The following is a 16,370-nucleotide window of genomic DNA, read 5'->3' on the forward strand; positions in this document are numbered from 1 at the left end:
CCGATAACAAACGCTGATTATCATCGTGAAGATCTGTATAGAATACTCGAAGGTTAAACATTCTGTTCCCTTTGGGGGATCATTTCATTAACTCAGCAGTTTGACGCAGACACATGACAGATGAAGGAGGATCTCAAGTGTGTTGGATACGACCGGAAGACACAATTAGAACAATTTGAAATTAAGACTGAATGAATGATCGACCACTCGGGGTAGATGGGAAACGTTCAAGGAACAAGCTAAGGGTCAAAGAGTCAAGAGAAACGGGGGTCAGGATGAGCAACACAGGCACCGTCTGTCTTCAGTGCGATTGATGTGTTACACGACAGTCACTCTTTATACATAACCTCCATGGTGCATTTGGCCAAGACGAGCGGCAGCCCGTAGTCCATGATATATTCACCTTCATGAACCACACAGAAGGCACAAGACTAGGAACGAACATGGCACGGACTAAACTTAACCTTCACGTTTACCAATGCATAAAAAGATTACTCTAGTGATAGATTCCAGCCTCTTGTTGTAACTTTTCCCCCCCATTTGAAATAAACTTCCTTCCTGTACTCTGTTAAACCTCATTACACCCTGACTCTGGGAAACAATAGAATGGCTCAGTCTTCATCACCCAGTCAGACTCTTACTAATGAAAGTCTATGAAGGAACAGACTTCATTAGCATTGCCATAAAGCATCAGCCCAGTGTGGTTAAAATACATTATGTATTTAAATGTCTCTCTCCCATCCCCTCTCTCCCCATGGAATTACCACGCAAGGCAAAGCTTGACTTGGACAAAACCGACCTTGTCTACTTTACATCATAACGAATTACAGAAACAGTAGTTTGTCTCAGCCGTTTCTCTCGAATACTTTTAACAAAAGATAATCAATCGATAAATTGTGCGTCACTCACGGCCCGTCCTCGTACCCGTAGCGCCCTTGTGCAATTCCTCTCCGTCTTCCTCTTTGAGGTCTCCATTTCAATCGTCATTAATGACTCATATCCCCCATTGACCCAGCAGTTTGCTGAACTCGATAAAAGGAGAATGCTGGGTAACTTCGTTGCAAATTACGAAAAAAAGTACTGACTGTTACTCTTAGATGTTATTTTACATGAAAAAAAGCACAGAACGGCCAAACTAGGGGGTTTTCAGCTAAAACCATGGAGGGGTTAAATAAAGAAGCGAAAGGTTAAAAACTGTTTCAGAGCGTTAATGTGTTTTACATTATTCTTCTCTTTTATTTATGTAGTTCCAACAATTCCCGCAGTGCTTCTTACAGTCCCTACTAGAACCGATAGACTAAGAGGTCTTGCCTCACAAGCTTACAATCTAGAGGGAAAGGGGTGTAAAAAAACATAAGAAAAAGGTATAAAAGGCAAACGAATGATGATGGAAAGAAACAAGACCCTTTAAGGCACCTCTTGCCACAATAACGGGACCACGAAAAGGATTTGGCCGAGAAGGAAACGATGCCCTTCGTGTCGCTGGAAGCTACCGGCCGTATAGGAGGAGAGGACAATGGGATGCGTTCTTGAAAGAAGGTCAGGCGACCGGGTCAGACCACCGCTCACCATCGAATAGCAACAAAAATCTTTTCTAGAAAACCATTCCGCTCGACCCGTTTCTAAGAAAAGAAAGTCAGGAGGCACTAATTTTCACAATATCAGACTTATTATTTGAAGAAAAGGAAGGGGGGGGTCTATTTGTGTCAATTACGGTCAGCAGGAGATTTGATACATTCTAGAGAAACTTATTAACAATATAAAAAAAAAGGAATCTCTTTCCTAAATTATCTGTAATTTCCACCACGTGTCTCCCCCAATCTACAGACACCTGCCACGAACGCTATAAAATAAGGAAGACCTTCTACACTTGGATAGATCCCCCCAGAACTCTATTCTAGAAACGATATTCTTTACAACATCGCCCCCTTCTGGAACAAAGCCGAACAACAACAACAACAAATAAAACCACAATCCAAAGCATTCCGTTGAAAGCATGTACTGATTAATATTTGTTTTTTTCGGGTCTGTATTTATGGGGGTTCCTCTCCAGACCTGACCCAAGAAGGTGCTCCTAGCCACTTCAGACCTACTGAGCTGTGGTGGACCTCCTCTACTACTCTACTAGCCTCCTTCCTCTAGAGAGCCGGGGTAGATGTTATATGCCTATGGAAACGATAGAACAGAGGTCTTTGATCTCTGCAACCAGCCTAATGAGAGCGATGGTGAATTAGGGAGACCAATCTAGGGAAGCTGCCCAGGATCTGCCACCCTATGCCTAGTCGGCCGCAGCCCGAACATTCCAGTTAGCAGTCGGCACCTTATATATGTTTGTGCCCCAGAGTGATACGTTCTCATTTAATAGTCTTAAAGTGGTCCAAGTGACAGAACTGAGAAGAGGCACATTGGGTTTAGTAAGATGACTTTTTGGACATATTCTAAAACATGTCTCCGAGGACAGTGACATCACAGTGGTTCAAAAAGTTAGGAAATGGAGTCATCATGTACAGTGTGATGTCACTGATCAGCTATAGAAAGTTTCTGCAGGCCAAGTTCCTGATGGGGGTTCACGGAAAAGTAGAAAACCCACAAGGTGTTTACGAATATTCCTACGGGAAGACAACGCCACTTTTTAGTTTGGGTGTCTTCCAGTGCGCTTTTATAGACACTTTAGCTGCCAGCAGGCCTGAATTTGCTTGCACAGTCCCGGCGACAGGGCTTAGTGGGCATTTGTGCTGAAAAAAGGGCATTGATTGAGTATTCCATGCACAGAACCCACTGTGATGCCATGACGTAACATAAACGGAGCCCACATGACATCATGGGTTGTCCATTGTGGAACATTTTAAGGTGATAAACATGAATACAAGGCCAGGTGTCTTTAGAGAAAGAAATCTAGCCTTGATTTGGTTTTAAACCCTGTATATTGTACAGAACACGTTTTTAAAACCAAAGTTGCAGGAAAGCTTTTAATCCCGGCTGTATTATTTTGTACACATCTATATTACGCATATTACCCAAAACCGGGGAATTAGAGACCACAATCCATGAGATTTTACCCCGTCTCCTAAAAACGTAAAGGTCTCGACGAAACGTATAAACCAAGCGCCCAAAATTACACAGAAAGTAAATTTAATAAACAACAATTTTCCCTTTTCCATGGAATGTTGATCTAGAATGAATATCTATTTTATTTCCACATTGGGCTTAATAAGAATAATGAATATAGTGATTTAAAGGAGCAACAGCGACAGGAGATAGAGATCTCTCTTTCAGAGAAAAGGGAAGCGTGATTCATAGAGCGGCTTTTATTTTTATTTTTTGTTTTATCAGTTATCAACTGATTTCCAGATCTGGTAAATTGTCGTTTCACAGCCAACTGAGCATTCGATGGGAGAGAGAGAACAGATGCCAGAAGTTGTTATATTCAAAAAGAGATTTTGAGAAGTTGGATAAAGCGCCCCCTTTAAAGTTGGGGATCTATATAGGGAGAAGCTGCTATAAAGAAGCTCACATTTTTTTATTGTTATTAATATCAGATGAAAAATCATAAATATTGCACTTGCAATATTTCTCGCTCTGTTATCTGACCCCCAATCTACTAGACAAACCCCCGACTCCTTATCATACGGCCTGTGGGGAACAATAGAATGGCTCAGTCTTAATCATCCAGCCGGAGACTCTGACCAATGAAAGTCTATGGAGGGACGGACTTCATTAGAATTACCATAAAGCATCAGCTCAGTGTGGTGATTGAGCCGGGAGCCCTCAAAATATCACATGACTGACAGCAACGGTCTGCAGATAAAGGGAGTTTATTGGAACAAAATGAGAAAATCTGATTTTTGTCAACACGGACCGATGTTACTGTATACAGCGTTGGGGGGGGGGTTTACTGTATACAGGGATTTGGGGCTCAAAAAGGGACTGGCCAAACTGAACAGAAACACTTGGCAGCTATGCGAACTATAAAAAAAAGATGGGCAAAAGATGGAGGAAAGATTGTGCAGTTATTTAGGGTAAGAAGAAGGACGAATAGGAAATAATTTTGTCCCTGTAATTTTACAGCAGATCCCCAGAGATCTTCACAACACAGAAATATTATATATCCTGAAAATTATTATTTTGGGATCCTTTACTTTAATCTTTTACAGCAGGAGAAACGGGTAACTAGACAGAGGCCGAATGGGGCCGATCTACCACCGGATTCATAATTATTACCATCTGAATACAGTGACTCCGTTAAACGCTGACCGGCATAACTTTTGCCGTCTGCAGAAGTGTGGACGACGAGCGGCCTCTGACAATAAATTAACTCATTTATAATAGGTTGGCACCAAAAGCGTTCCGGACAAACCGGTCTGACAATGATTCACTAAAGCGGGCCGGGCAACAATCCGCGTTTTATAAGAAGCAGCCGCCGCTGGTCAAAAATCCTCAAAGGGGATCCGTCGGTTTTCCAAATCCTGCATTTTTACGGCTTTATACCCTAAACAAACCTATGGAATGATACTTATGGGTTAAAAAGCAGCGTATATTTATTGGAACCCCCTTAATCCCCCCATTAAGTTCTCTCTTGTTGTAAAGTTGCTGATTGTTGCTGATTGGTCCACGCAGTTTTAGTAAGGGAGGGGAGAGAGAGCCCCGCGCCAAGCGCCGTGTAAATAGAAGTCGTACCAGTCGCAGCAAACCCAGGAGGCACGCGCTCACCGGGTGTTACGGTCAGAGTTCATTGCGTACTTAAAGGCGTCTCGAAGAGACAGCCGCACCCGCGGATACCACATTGCCGAGCGGTCACTTATTAACCTCCAACACGAGAGCAGAGCGTTCCTGTGTCCGTCCCAAATTCCCATCCCCCCCCCTCCCGTGGGCGCAACGACAATGAATACATTAGGTCCCTTCAGAGCCTGCAGTGCCTGGGGCCGCCAGGCTTTACTTGGGGGTCACCGAGGCTTCATGGTTCACAAATCTTATAGGGCAATAAAAAAAAAAGAATAAAATAATAAAAAAAAAATCCCCTTCCAGGAAAAAATGAGAGTCACCACGATCTCTGGACACATAAAGGTGAGACTCCAGTACTTCAAACATCCTTTGTCTTACTTTAAAGTCTTTATCAGTTCCCGCAATCTTTACATAAAAGAGTTAACCCGAGAGTTAACCCTTGTATCGCCCCGGCAGAATCTTCATAACACACGCCACGTGGGCTCGCATTCCACTCCTGTTCTAACTGGTATTGAATACGGAAGGACCCGGCCTGCTAAGCAGTGTTACGCTATCAATTCAGGTTTATTTATTCTATACAATACCTATAGAAATATGATGCGTACTATTACAAAAATATTAAATAAATAAATGGCCTTTTAAAAAAAATATATAAAAAAGTATTCTCTAAATCCTACAATTGAACCCAATATTTTTTTTTTTTAATAAAATCTGAATTTTTTTCCCTTTTGAATGATCCTGCGTCCTGCATCAGACGTTTCTCCCCGTTCCCCCAACGATACAACGTAACCTCTGCCGCTGCCGATACACTGTACCTACTGGGAGCTCCCAGCTGAAGGTCATCGTTGCGTAAGATGGACTTATCAGTAGAGTCATATTGACCAAAGATCAATATCCTTGGAGGGGGTGACAGGGGCCACAAGCCTTCCGGAGAACGCCCCGTGAAGATCACGTCATGAAAGAATTCCAGCGCAAGCAGCAAAAGTATCAACGATGTAAAAGTTAGCGAAGGTCATGGAACCCGGTCATCGACACATCAGAGAATAAAGTCAACTTTAAGATAAAAAAGGAACGAAACGCGTTGGGTAGAGTCATCAAATTCGGGGTCAACTTCTCTATAACGGATCTACCGGTCATAAAATATTCTTATAGGACTCCAAAGAAGAAAACACAATCAGGATTTCTTGATCCAGGGAGAAATCCGATCACCTTTTGGAGTCAAGAAGGATTTTTTTCCACTTATGGCAGAATTGGAAGGAGCTTAATTAGGAGTTTTTGCCTTCTTTTGGATCAAGAGTAGGAAGGTTGGGTAGAAGGATTGATGGACTTAGTTACATAGTACAGAAGGTTGACAAAAGACCTATGTAACATATCATCGAACAAGCAGACTGGTTAACGTATTCACAAAGCAAAGCAAGAAAAACTAAAAACACCGTTTAATAATATTTTTTTATTAAAATATTATTTCCTACCTGCAGTGAACCCAAACGCACCAATTATTATTAATTATTCTTTTTTGAAATCCAGCTGATTTTTAAAATAATAAACAAAACTTTTTCCAACATTTACAAGATTTAAAAAAAATAAATTTTTTTTTATTTTTGTTTTATTTAGGCTCTGTGGGTGGAAGCTCAATGCCGTTGTTGACATTCTCCGCACGCGGATTACTGGGCTGGTGGGCGCCATGAAATATGAAATTGTGGCTCAGATGTCCAAATTTTACACCATTTTTTTTATTTGAAGGGTAGATCAAGTTGTTTTGTTTAACCCATGGAATGCCACAACTGTAATTATATATATATATAGTGGAAAATTACCATTATATAGGAGTTCCAAGAAACATTCAAACTTTACTTAGCGCAGTCTTACATGTCAGTAGTAAGTATGTCCTTCCTTGGCCCCCCCTTACAGCCCTCAGTCTGTTGGGATAGGACCTTAAGAAGGCTAGTCTCAGATTCCACGTCTTTCAATACATCTTGGAGGCGTCCAGTCAAAGTTTCTCACTTTCGCCTGACACTTCTTGGAATTGCTCTTATACACGGAAATCTAGACTTTCATCCATTGTACAGCGCTGTGGAATATGATGGCGCTATGTAAATCAATACGTTATAATGATACAATGGAATTTGCTGCATTATTTATCATCGAGGCTATAGAACCCTAGCAAATGGTTATTTACTACCGGAGATTATATATATATATATATACACACACACACACGCACCGATATATATATACACACACACCGAGATTATATTATATATATATATATATATTTCAGACCCCACCTGAAGCTACGGACTGCGTTGACACAATGACTCGGGTTTCTGATCACTTGGTTACCTGGATAAGCTTAATGTATAGAAACGGCTGTTGTTGCAGAGCACATAGAACGCAACCGCTATCAACATACATGCCCTCTACTATTAACCATTTGCCAAAAAGCTCAAAACACATCGCCGCTGAGCTCTCTGGCACTCTAGGGGTTACTACAATAAAAGTGCGTTTCAGGAGAGACTACAGCACAGGTATATATATAATTTTTTTTATGATTTGGAATTAGAAATGATCAATTACTATGCGATTGCTGTTATTAAAGTCAATAGCTTTACTACCTAGAAAGGGTTAAAGATTTTGCACAGGTACCACCTCTGCTGGGTGTACTCACCAGGCTCCTGCTCATTCTCAGAGTCCTTGTGCACAGTTAGAAGCAGAGGGCCGGTCCCTAGGCTTGGGTTGGATTTCCTCCTGATTGCCGCTCTCCTAAAGCCTTCTGTATTCATGGTGTTGGAAGTCCTGTGGGACCCCCCACCCTAAATTCCAGGGACCCCCAGACGCCTCTTCCACACTCGGGCCTTCTCACAGCAGAGAAGGAGGCTCCACACTCCAGTAAGCATGCCCTGTGGGAGTGCAGATCAGATCAGCAGCTGCTTGGGAGGGGGAGATTAGAATGCATATCAGCGCCGCTCCACTCCACACCCTCCCTCACCTGGAGACGACTCACCTGAGGATCACAAGAAGGAGGAGAGAAGAACTGCCTCCAGGGCGCACTCCAGCCCCTGTGCCCCAAACACACACAGGGTGACTGATCACAGCCCGTCCCGGGCGCTGAGCACAGTTTGATTTGCAAATAAAAGGCCATGTGATCTTCCGTAACCATTAAAATGTAAATTCAGGGAGGTTTCGTTCTTCTGCGTTAACTGCGACAGCCTTTTAAAGAGGACTTTAATATGGAATTTTAACTTGGAACTTCTTGAGATATGGCACCTTTAAAAACAGAGAAGTTGGTAAGTGGAACAGCCTCCCAGCAGAAGTGGTAGAGGGTAAGACAGTGAGGGTTTTAAACATGCATGGGATAGACATACGGCTCCTGAATCTAAGACTAGACCAACGACTGATTAAGGTTTGAGTCTTTACAGCAGGAGAAACGGGCGACTAGACGGGGGCCGGATGGGGCCGATCTGCCGGCAGGTTCTGTGTTTATATGTTAAATCGCCTTATGATATTATGGATACGTTGTATAGGCGTTTGTAGGAAAATATGTTTGTTGGAGATCATTCAGTATTTACTGTCTGTGGTTTTATATATTTTTAAATGTTTAGGAGGAGAAACTTATCTGTAAAGGCTGCCTGAGCCAATGTACTGTGATCAGGAACATAACAGGACAGGGATACCTTAACGGGGAGGAATAATCATGCAGATCATGAGAATAGGAAGTTTCTGACACATATATTGATTATTTTAATGTCACAGAATAACCAAACGCATCGAAGGATTCAGCAAAATCTTCTCCCTACGCGTGGGGCTTTTCCACTCCTCCTGGTTCCGCCATGTTTTACGAGGCACGTCTAATTTCCGCAGGTACAGTGCTGCCCCCTGCAGTACGAGGGATGTATAAACACATGGAAGGGAGCCATTTATTCAGTTATACATTTCACATAGTGCAGGGCAAACCCTAAATATTGCATGGGTACAAATGAATTATTATACCCTCTTATGATTACTGACGTCATTGTTATATATATATCTCAATGACATCATTGTTATATATATAATCTCAATGACATCATTGTACAAATGCTGATTGAATGCAAGATAAGAGCGGTGTCTGTCCTTTATAACAGGAATGTATGACACAGCGCCGAGTAATGTATGTATAGTTTAAGTCCCGTTCCTGAAATAAGGACCCACATGATGCCCATCCCTGGTCTCCAGACATGAAGCCGTCACCTTAATCTTAAAACGTGCCGCGGTGCTTTAATGAAGCGAGGAAGAATGCGGCCGGGCCGCTTATGCGGAATGCGACTCCGAGGGGTTAATATTTACACCTTTTCTCGTTGAATTGATTTCCTCTATGAACATTCTTGCCCCGTTTCAGGTCTTCCAGTCCTCTGCGTTTCTAGTAATTATAACAATGTATCCATCCCTCTAAGATCGTAAGCCTACGAGCCGCCCCTTTCCCTATCGAGTCGTCTTAACACGCCAGTCCTGGTTTTCTCGGACCCTTTGAATGTTTGGACTGTAAAACACCCTGCAGAAATTTGTTGGCGCCATATAAGAAAAGATGATTCTAGTTAATTCTGATACTTTGTTAATCTCCCGATTTAAAATAACACACTGTTAAGAGTGAAAGTTGCAAATTGCCCTCTGCAATAAAAGAAACAAAACTTTACGACTTTACTACCAAAGTCTGGAATAACAAAGATTATCTGTCACCAAGTTTAACCCTTTATTCCTTCTCACTGTATTTTTTCTTCTCTTGAAAGGTGAATTCCTTTTTCAGGCAACACTGACACCTAGTGGTCAGAACTAATGCTTGCACCTTTAACTATATTACTCTGGGTCTATACAACATACCTCACAGGTGTCCCAGTTAAGTTTGCCCAGTCCCTCTATGTGACCCATTTTTTTTCTCCCCCCCCCCGATGCTCCTCTTTTCTAGGAGGTCAGAATGTTTGCTGGGTATGAGGGGATCGCAGGGTTCTACAGCCCTAAAGCCCCGATAATGTGTATAGAAACAGCAGGGGTAAATAAACTCCATTATTCTTCTTCTAAATGCCCCACTCAGTTACACAAATACCCGGCAATAGGGCACAAAGCCCCTCCCCAGGCACACCTCTAACCACACCCACTTAAACAAAAGTGCCCCTCTTTGGTCATTTGAAATGGGGGATACGATATTAGTAATATCTGTTAATTTATGCACCTTTAAAGAGATAGGCCATATCGATAAATCTAGGACTACGATGGTGGTATTCCATTAGAAAACTCAACATTTGTTTACCAACAGACATTAAAAACGTATATTATTATATATATTTCTATAAAGGCATATGTTAGAAAATAAAACAACTGATTTTCTATTTTATTTAAAGAAAAATGCATTTATTTATTTTTGTTTTACTTTGAATCTTCTCCGTCATTATGCATAAATCACCTACAGGATCATTTGTATCCAAAATTATGATGTTAAATTATATATTGCAAATATAAAATAAATTAATAATCAAACAAAAAGAAAATTACAGAATAATATAAACGCAATTATTTTATACATTATTAAAAACACAGGAATCATTTGAGATAACCATATTTTAATAATTTAATAGCAATAAACTAAATTGAGGTATTGGGAAATATAAAATAATTAAAACATACAATTTTATATTGTTGGCTGGAATAAGAGAATAATGGGGATCACGAGAGGGATTTTTGTGTCCTAAATACTTTACAATATGGCATAATATTAATTACCGTATAAGTTATTCAATTTATTTGCTTTATACCACATTCAATTTCTTATTACATAATATATTGCATAAATATTACAAATAAAAAAAACCTTAAAAACATGGATTCAATGTTCAGAAGCATCGCTTGTTCAGAAAAAGAAAAGAATTTTCCAAACACTGAAGGCAATTTTCAGTATTATTGTTTTGTACAATAAAAGGTTTGCCGTAAGAAGAAGCAAAAAAACATAAGAGCAACCCCAAAAAAACTTAATAAATCTTTAAATAGCCTGATAACTTTGGAAAATATACTTTTTTAAACACCACTGTAATCCTTAAAACAGAAAAAAAAACTCCCTGGCTCCTGATGTCACGTTACCTACTTTTTGGTGAAAACCAAAAAAATTCCACCTTATTTATCATTTCTATATTAACTTTCTTTATTATTACACACCACAAGTTCATTTTCATTAAAAAAAAAAAAAACAAAAAAAAAAACACAAAAAACAAGTAAAATATAGACCTAAATAATGGTTTAATGCAATACGTTGTTATTAATAATTCAATTCTTTCAGTAGTTAGTCCTTAAGTGCAATTGGCGAAATTATCTCAAATTATACTTAAGCAAATTCCAAAATTTAGAAATTTTCAGGGTTTTTTTTTTGAGACTTTAAAGCCCCCCCTGGCTAGGAGTTCTATTCAAAATATTTCCTACTAAAATAAAGCTAAGCTTGTAATTTACATTTTTTTTTTTTTTTTTAGATTTGTACTGGAGCTCTAATAATAATTTCATAAAAAATACGATTATAATTAGAATTTAAACATTTCGATTTTTTTTTTTCTTTACTGATTAATGTGTTTTATTTCAATCCTTAATTGAAGTAACTTTTCCCTACTAACCGCAAACTCAACTTCAATCAAAACTGCAACATTTACAAATTCGTACATGATGACACTTTTTTGGGGGGAAAAAACACAAATTTTCTCAATAATTGTTTTTCTTTTTTTTTTTTTATTAATTATGTTTTTTTTTTCCTGATTTCGGCTCACAAACCATACTTCAACTGTATCACCGCCTTACTTTCTACAATTATCATCAAAGTAAAAGCACGCAATTATTTTAGCAATATCAGTGCCCTACTGATGAATAACGAGCATTTGGGTTTATGGTATTTGTGTACTCTTTAAGTATGACCCTTTTTTGCTCAAAATTTCAAAGCTTTGGGCTAAATAGTACTTTTATAATTTCTTTGTCAAACTTTGTAGGACAATTAAAGGTCCGCTTTCAAGGTCCTATTTTTTTATTGTTTGATAATTAATTGGGAAAATATATTAACTTTTAAGGACTGCAAAATTGTCAGCGTCACAATAAGGGACTTGGGTGAAAGACAGTCCTGTATTGGCCTTCTGCCCGACATATGGATCCTAAACGTCGCTCCGGCAGCTGATCGGGGGCCACCGTGTGCGGCCAATAGCTGGATGTGCCCAGTCCATACGCTGCATAAAATCTTATTGTGCTGTCATATCCAGCCGCGCTGATGTCATCCGGTAGCCACTGGCCTTAAAGCGCCAGTGCCTCATCATTATACTTATGCTATATCCATGTTACAAATGTGGGCTCTAATTTATAATGCAATAGAATGTTAAAGAATATGAAACCGTTTTCATTAGAGGAACAGCTGAAATCAGACATTTTCCACTTAAAACTTTGTAGGCTCTACCCATAAAGGTTTCAACTATGGATCTTCTTCTTTAATGAAATTAAATTAATTTAAAAAAGGGCAATTAAAGGGGGGAGGGTAGGTAAGTCTAACAGAACGGTAAGTGCGTAATCATGGGGAGTCCCAAAGCAAAACAACGATCCTTTTGACTTAGCCACATGTCCTTTGGGAGATACCGTCTCTCTGAGTCTATGTTCTGCAAGACTTGGTAAATCCTCATACACCTACCAAACACCGTGACGTATAGCAAGGTGACGTACGGGTAAAATGGCTTCCTCTTCTAGCTACAGGACGTTCCGGTAATGGAACTCAAGTCAACCGGGCAGATTCAAGCCCTGTGGTGGGAACCAGACAGGCGATGGCTCCAACGCCTTACACCAGAGCCTTTTCTTATAGCTACCTTGGACTTTGTGATGGACATTTGACCCAACGAACCCCACTTGCCATGGACATCCACAAGCCATGAATGGACACTTTGCCCAACTCTGGAACCAGGCCTTCCTCACACATAATGCACGGAAAATAATGCGTTAATTCAGCGGCTACAATGTGTTTTTGGAGCGTGAGGGCGTTCTAAAACCATTTCTAGCACAAAGGCACCGGTTAGCCCCGTTGGACCACAAAGAGAAATGGCTAAGGCAAATTTATTGTTCTTGCATGAGGTAACATAATCCCTGAATGTGAAAATATTGCAGATATCATTTTTTTTTTTACCCAAAACTGTGCTTCTATTTCAAGTGGGAACAAGAACAATAGGAAGATAATCTGATGCGCGGCTCTATCGCTCGGCCAACTCCCACCAGACTATTACGTGCTGTATGTCGAGGCACACAGAAAATCCTCAAAACATCAATTTTTGACTTAACTTTCGTGGTTAGAATGTTTAGACTGTCCGTGGCTTATATTTTCATTAAGCAAAGTGATAGAGGCACCAAAACTCTCTTAACTTGAAACAACATCTAAAGTGCAGAGTATTTACATGTGAAAGAGTACGAGACAACATTAAGGGATAGATGACGACATTTCTATATGTTACGAGAACGAAATACATTTCACAACACGTGAGGCATTTACTTCCAAAACAGGAAACGAGCATAAGTCACAACAGGAAGTGAAGGGCGCAGAGGGAAATTACTTCCCCCAGCAGAAAATAAAAATGGAATATAAAATAAGTTCCACTCTCTCAAAGTATATCCTTATATTTGTGAATATTAATAAATGTCAATTACAATTATTAGAACCTTGAATTAGTAGAATTATCTTGCCCTATTTTTTATATTTCTAATTATTTTGGGGTGGACTTTTTTGTTTTAAGGAGATTTGATCCCTTTTTGCATAATACAACTGTATACTTGGTAGACAACATTAGCTTAGTGATGGGAATATTTAGCCAAAACTTTGTATCTTCCCAATTTATTAATTTTACCTGCAAATATTACCTATATAATAATTTTAAATTCAATAAAAAAATTAGAATTTTCTTCATTTGGAGGTTTTCACCTTAAATTCCATACCACACGGGCACCGAGTGCTTTACAATGCGTAGGCTGCTGCTTGGTGCTTAAAGGCTACAAAAACAGTATAATAAAAAAAAAAATAGTGATAAATTATTAAGTGCAGAAACCCTATAAGTGCATTAATAGAATACACTACCGACATTAAAATTCAGGCCAATCCCAACTATCTGTGCAATAATTAACACTCCGTCCAAATAAATAATTATGGATTTCAGACAAAAATAAAATTTAACTTATTTCCAAACCTTCAATAACACACCATTAAAAAAAAAAAAAAAAAAGATAAAAAATAAACGCAGAATAATTAAATATTAGTTTAAATAAAGCAAATAACTAAATAAATAACTTAATCTGACTATTCACGAAACTCACTTGGAAATATTCATTCAAAGAGCACCAGGCACATTAGGAGAGCTCAACCGAATTACCAAAAATGAAGGAATTACAACCAAAATGAAGTCATCCTTCCATCGACAACCAGTGTTTAGGTTGATTTGCGAGGGTTTTCATCAGGAAGGCAGAAAATTTGTTAAGAATTACCTAAATGCTTTCAACGTAGCAGGTACAAAATAATATACAAATAAAATATATAAACGGCATGCTCTTAATGACAATAAAAATATAAAATACAATGAAATCCTAAAACTGGCCTAAAATTGAATACTAATTTCCAAATCGGATTTGCATATTGGTTTGGGGTATCCTGGAACACTGTCGGCCATTTGTTTAAATAAATATTGTTATTTTTTTTATTTTGTATATAACCCACAGCTGCCATCTTGAATGTGGCGATTCCAACGCATCCCCGTAGATTCCTTGCTCGTCCGTTTCTGTGCTTTTTTTTGGGGGGACTTGGTACGTCCTTGACCTCCGTCCTGGGATCACGCCCCGCTTTATCCTCCAATTCTGTGTCCGTGACAGGCGATGGCCACCGATTTTATGTCCCACTCGGCTGTCTCTTCTTTACGACTTTGGGGGTGGTTTGGAGAGACAGTTAAGGGGGCCGCACTGTGGGCCGGAATGTGAATTCTCTTCTTGAAAAACTAAATTAGGACTAAAATAAAAAAAAGGAAACATTAATATATTAATTTTGGTGATGTTTTGTTTAAATACAACGCCAAACTTCTAACTAATGTATAATAATATCCCTTTTTCACTATGTTCTAACATTCTATTTTTTTTACATATTTTTTAATACAGGATTTACGAATGAAATTAATTTCCGCATTCAGAGCCATTTTGATAATTTTGTAATTTTTTTTTTTCAATAAATGTGATCATTTTTTTTAAATAACTATATTAAATGTATTTAAATCCTAAACATTTTTTCATCATTTTTATCCACCCAAGTAACATTCCCCCCCCCCCGTTAACTCCAAACCCAATTTCAACTAAAAGCGCAAAAATTAGCACTCTTGAACTCCAGCTTTCCCAACCCCCCTTTCAAAAAAAAAAAAAAAAAATATCGAAATTTGAATTTTATCCAAAATTTGCATGCAGTAAGAAAATACGAAGACCCCGGATGACATCTCTTGGAGCAAACGCATTTTAAAAAATATACCCCCCGTCCATTATTCAAAGTATAAAAAAAATGTAATTTATTATTATTATTATTATTATTTATTTATTAATTTTTTTGCTTGACGCGGAAAGCTCATGAATTAACACCGTATCCAATCGCTGGACGTCTAAGCGACATGAAAGACGTTCTTCCGGCGTTAGACTAGGCGCAGCGTGGTGGAAGAGCGGACGTCCTTTGTTAGGAGTGATGGAGCTGGCATGCACTTAGGTGATACACTAAGCGTTAGCGGCACGTTACCTGGCGGGCGGGCAGTCTAGCCACCTGGTTAGTTGTGAGTGGAGTGGCGTTGGGGCAGCAAGCTGCTGACAATCTACAAGAAACTGATAAATTAGACATATGTACAGAGAGGTGACACAGTCCAGGGTTAGATTGACATAGGCATGCGCGATATCACGGAATACGACATACTAGTTAACTCCAACACAAAAAGCTCGGGAAACAGTGAAGGGTTAATGGAAAGCGGTCTAAGCCCGGTCTGGCCTTTTAAATCCAGGAGTGAAATATTATTATTATTTATTGTTTTATATAGCGCCATCCTATTCCGTAGCGCTGTACAATGGGTACACAGGACATAACATGTGGAATGTAACAGAACAAACGTTGAATGGTAAATGCACATTATGAGAATTTAAACATAATTTCCCGACAATCTGCTTAAACCTCCCAATCTCTTAAACCGTTTAGTCAATGAAGCCCTTTCACACCATCAGCCGAATCCCAGGCAGCTCTCGGGGATCTATGAGGTCATCATTCCCACATGGTAACATACGCAGTCACACAACCAACATACAATAAATCTTTCACACGCAGGTGCATGAAAAAAGCAAACCTACTACAGCCCCGTAGAGTGTAAATCACCTGGGATTTACACCCCCCTTACGTGTTTTGGGGGCAATTAGATTACAATGCAGAGTATCGCTTTACAATTGGGGTAAATTATATCAAAACGCGTATTTTTCTTTTTTTACATGGCTTTTGATGGTTATTACATTGAACTTCGTTAATATAGGTTTATAGACATTTCCGACCCACATTACAGAAGAAAACATGATTATTTCCTATATTTATTTTTAATTTATGAAAAAAAATATTTCACCGG

The 16,370-nt window shown here is 39.2% G+C and overlaps 2 protein-coding genes across 2 annotated transcripts in view; both read right to left on the reverse strand.

Annotated features, from left to right (window-relative positions):
• Positions 1 to 7,598, reverse strand: part of FGD4 (FYVE, RhoGEF and PH domain containing 4) — a 41,072-nt gene extending 33,474 nt beyond the window's left edge. Inside the window, exon 1 of the mRNA XM_053462114.1 lies at positions 7,391 to 7,598. Within this exon, the coding sequence (XP_053318089.1) occupies positions 7,391 to 7,505 (115 nt within the window). The 5' untranslated portion in view covers positions 7,506 to 7,598. The remainder of the gene's footprint in view (positions 1 to 7,390) is intronic.
• A 6,940-nt stretch (positions 7,599 to 14,538) lies between these two features.
• Positions 14,539 to 16,370, reverse strand: part of BICD1 (BICD cargo adaptor 1) — a 30,972-nt gene continuing 29,140 nt past the window's right edge. Inside the window, exons 8-9 of the mRNA XM_053462499.1 lie at positions 15,509 to 15,581; positions 14,539 to 14,743 (exon numbers count right to left, since the gene is read on the reverse strand). Coding sequence (XP_053318474.1) covers positions 15,537 to 15,581 — 45 coding nt within the window. The 3' untranslated portion in view covers positions 14,539 to 14,743; positions 15,509 to 15,536. The remainder of the gene's footprint in view (positions 14,744 to 15,508; positions 15,582 to 16,370) is intronic.

The sequence above is a fragment of the Spea bombifrons genome, chromosome 4 (genome assembly GCF_027358695.1).
Source record: "Spea bombifrons isolate aSpeBom1 chromosome 4, aSpeBom1.2.pri, whole genome shotgun sequence".
Taxonomy (NCBI): Eukaryota; Metazoa; Chordata; class Amphibia; order Anura; family Pelobatidae; genus Spea; species Spea bombifrons.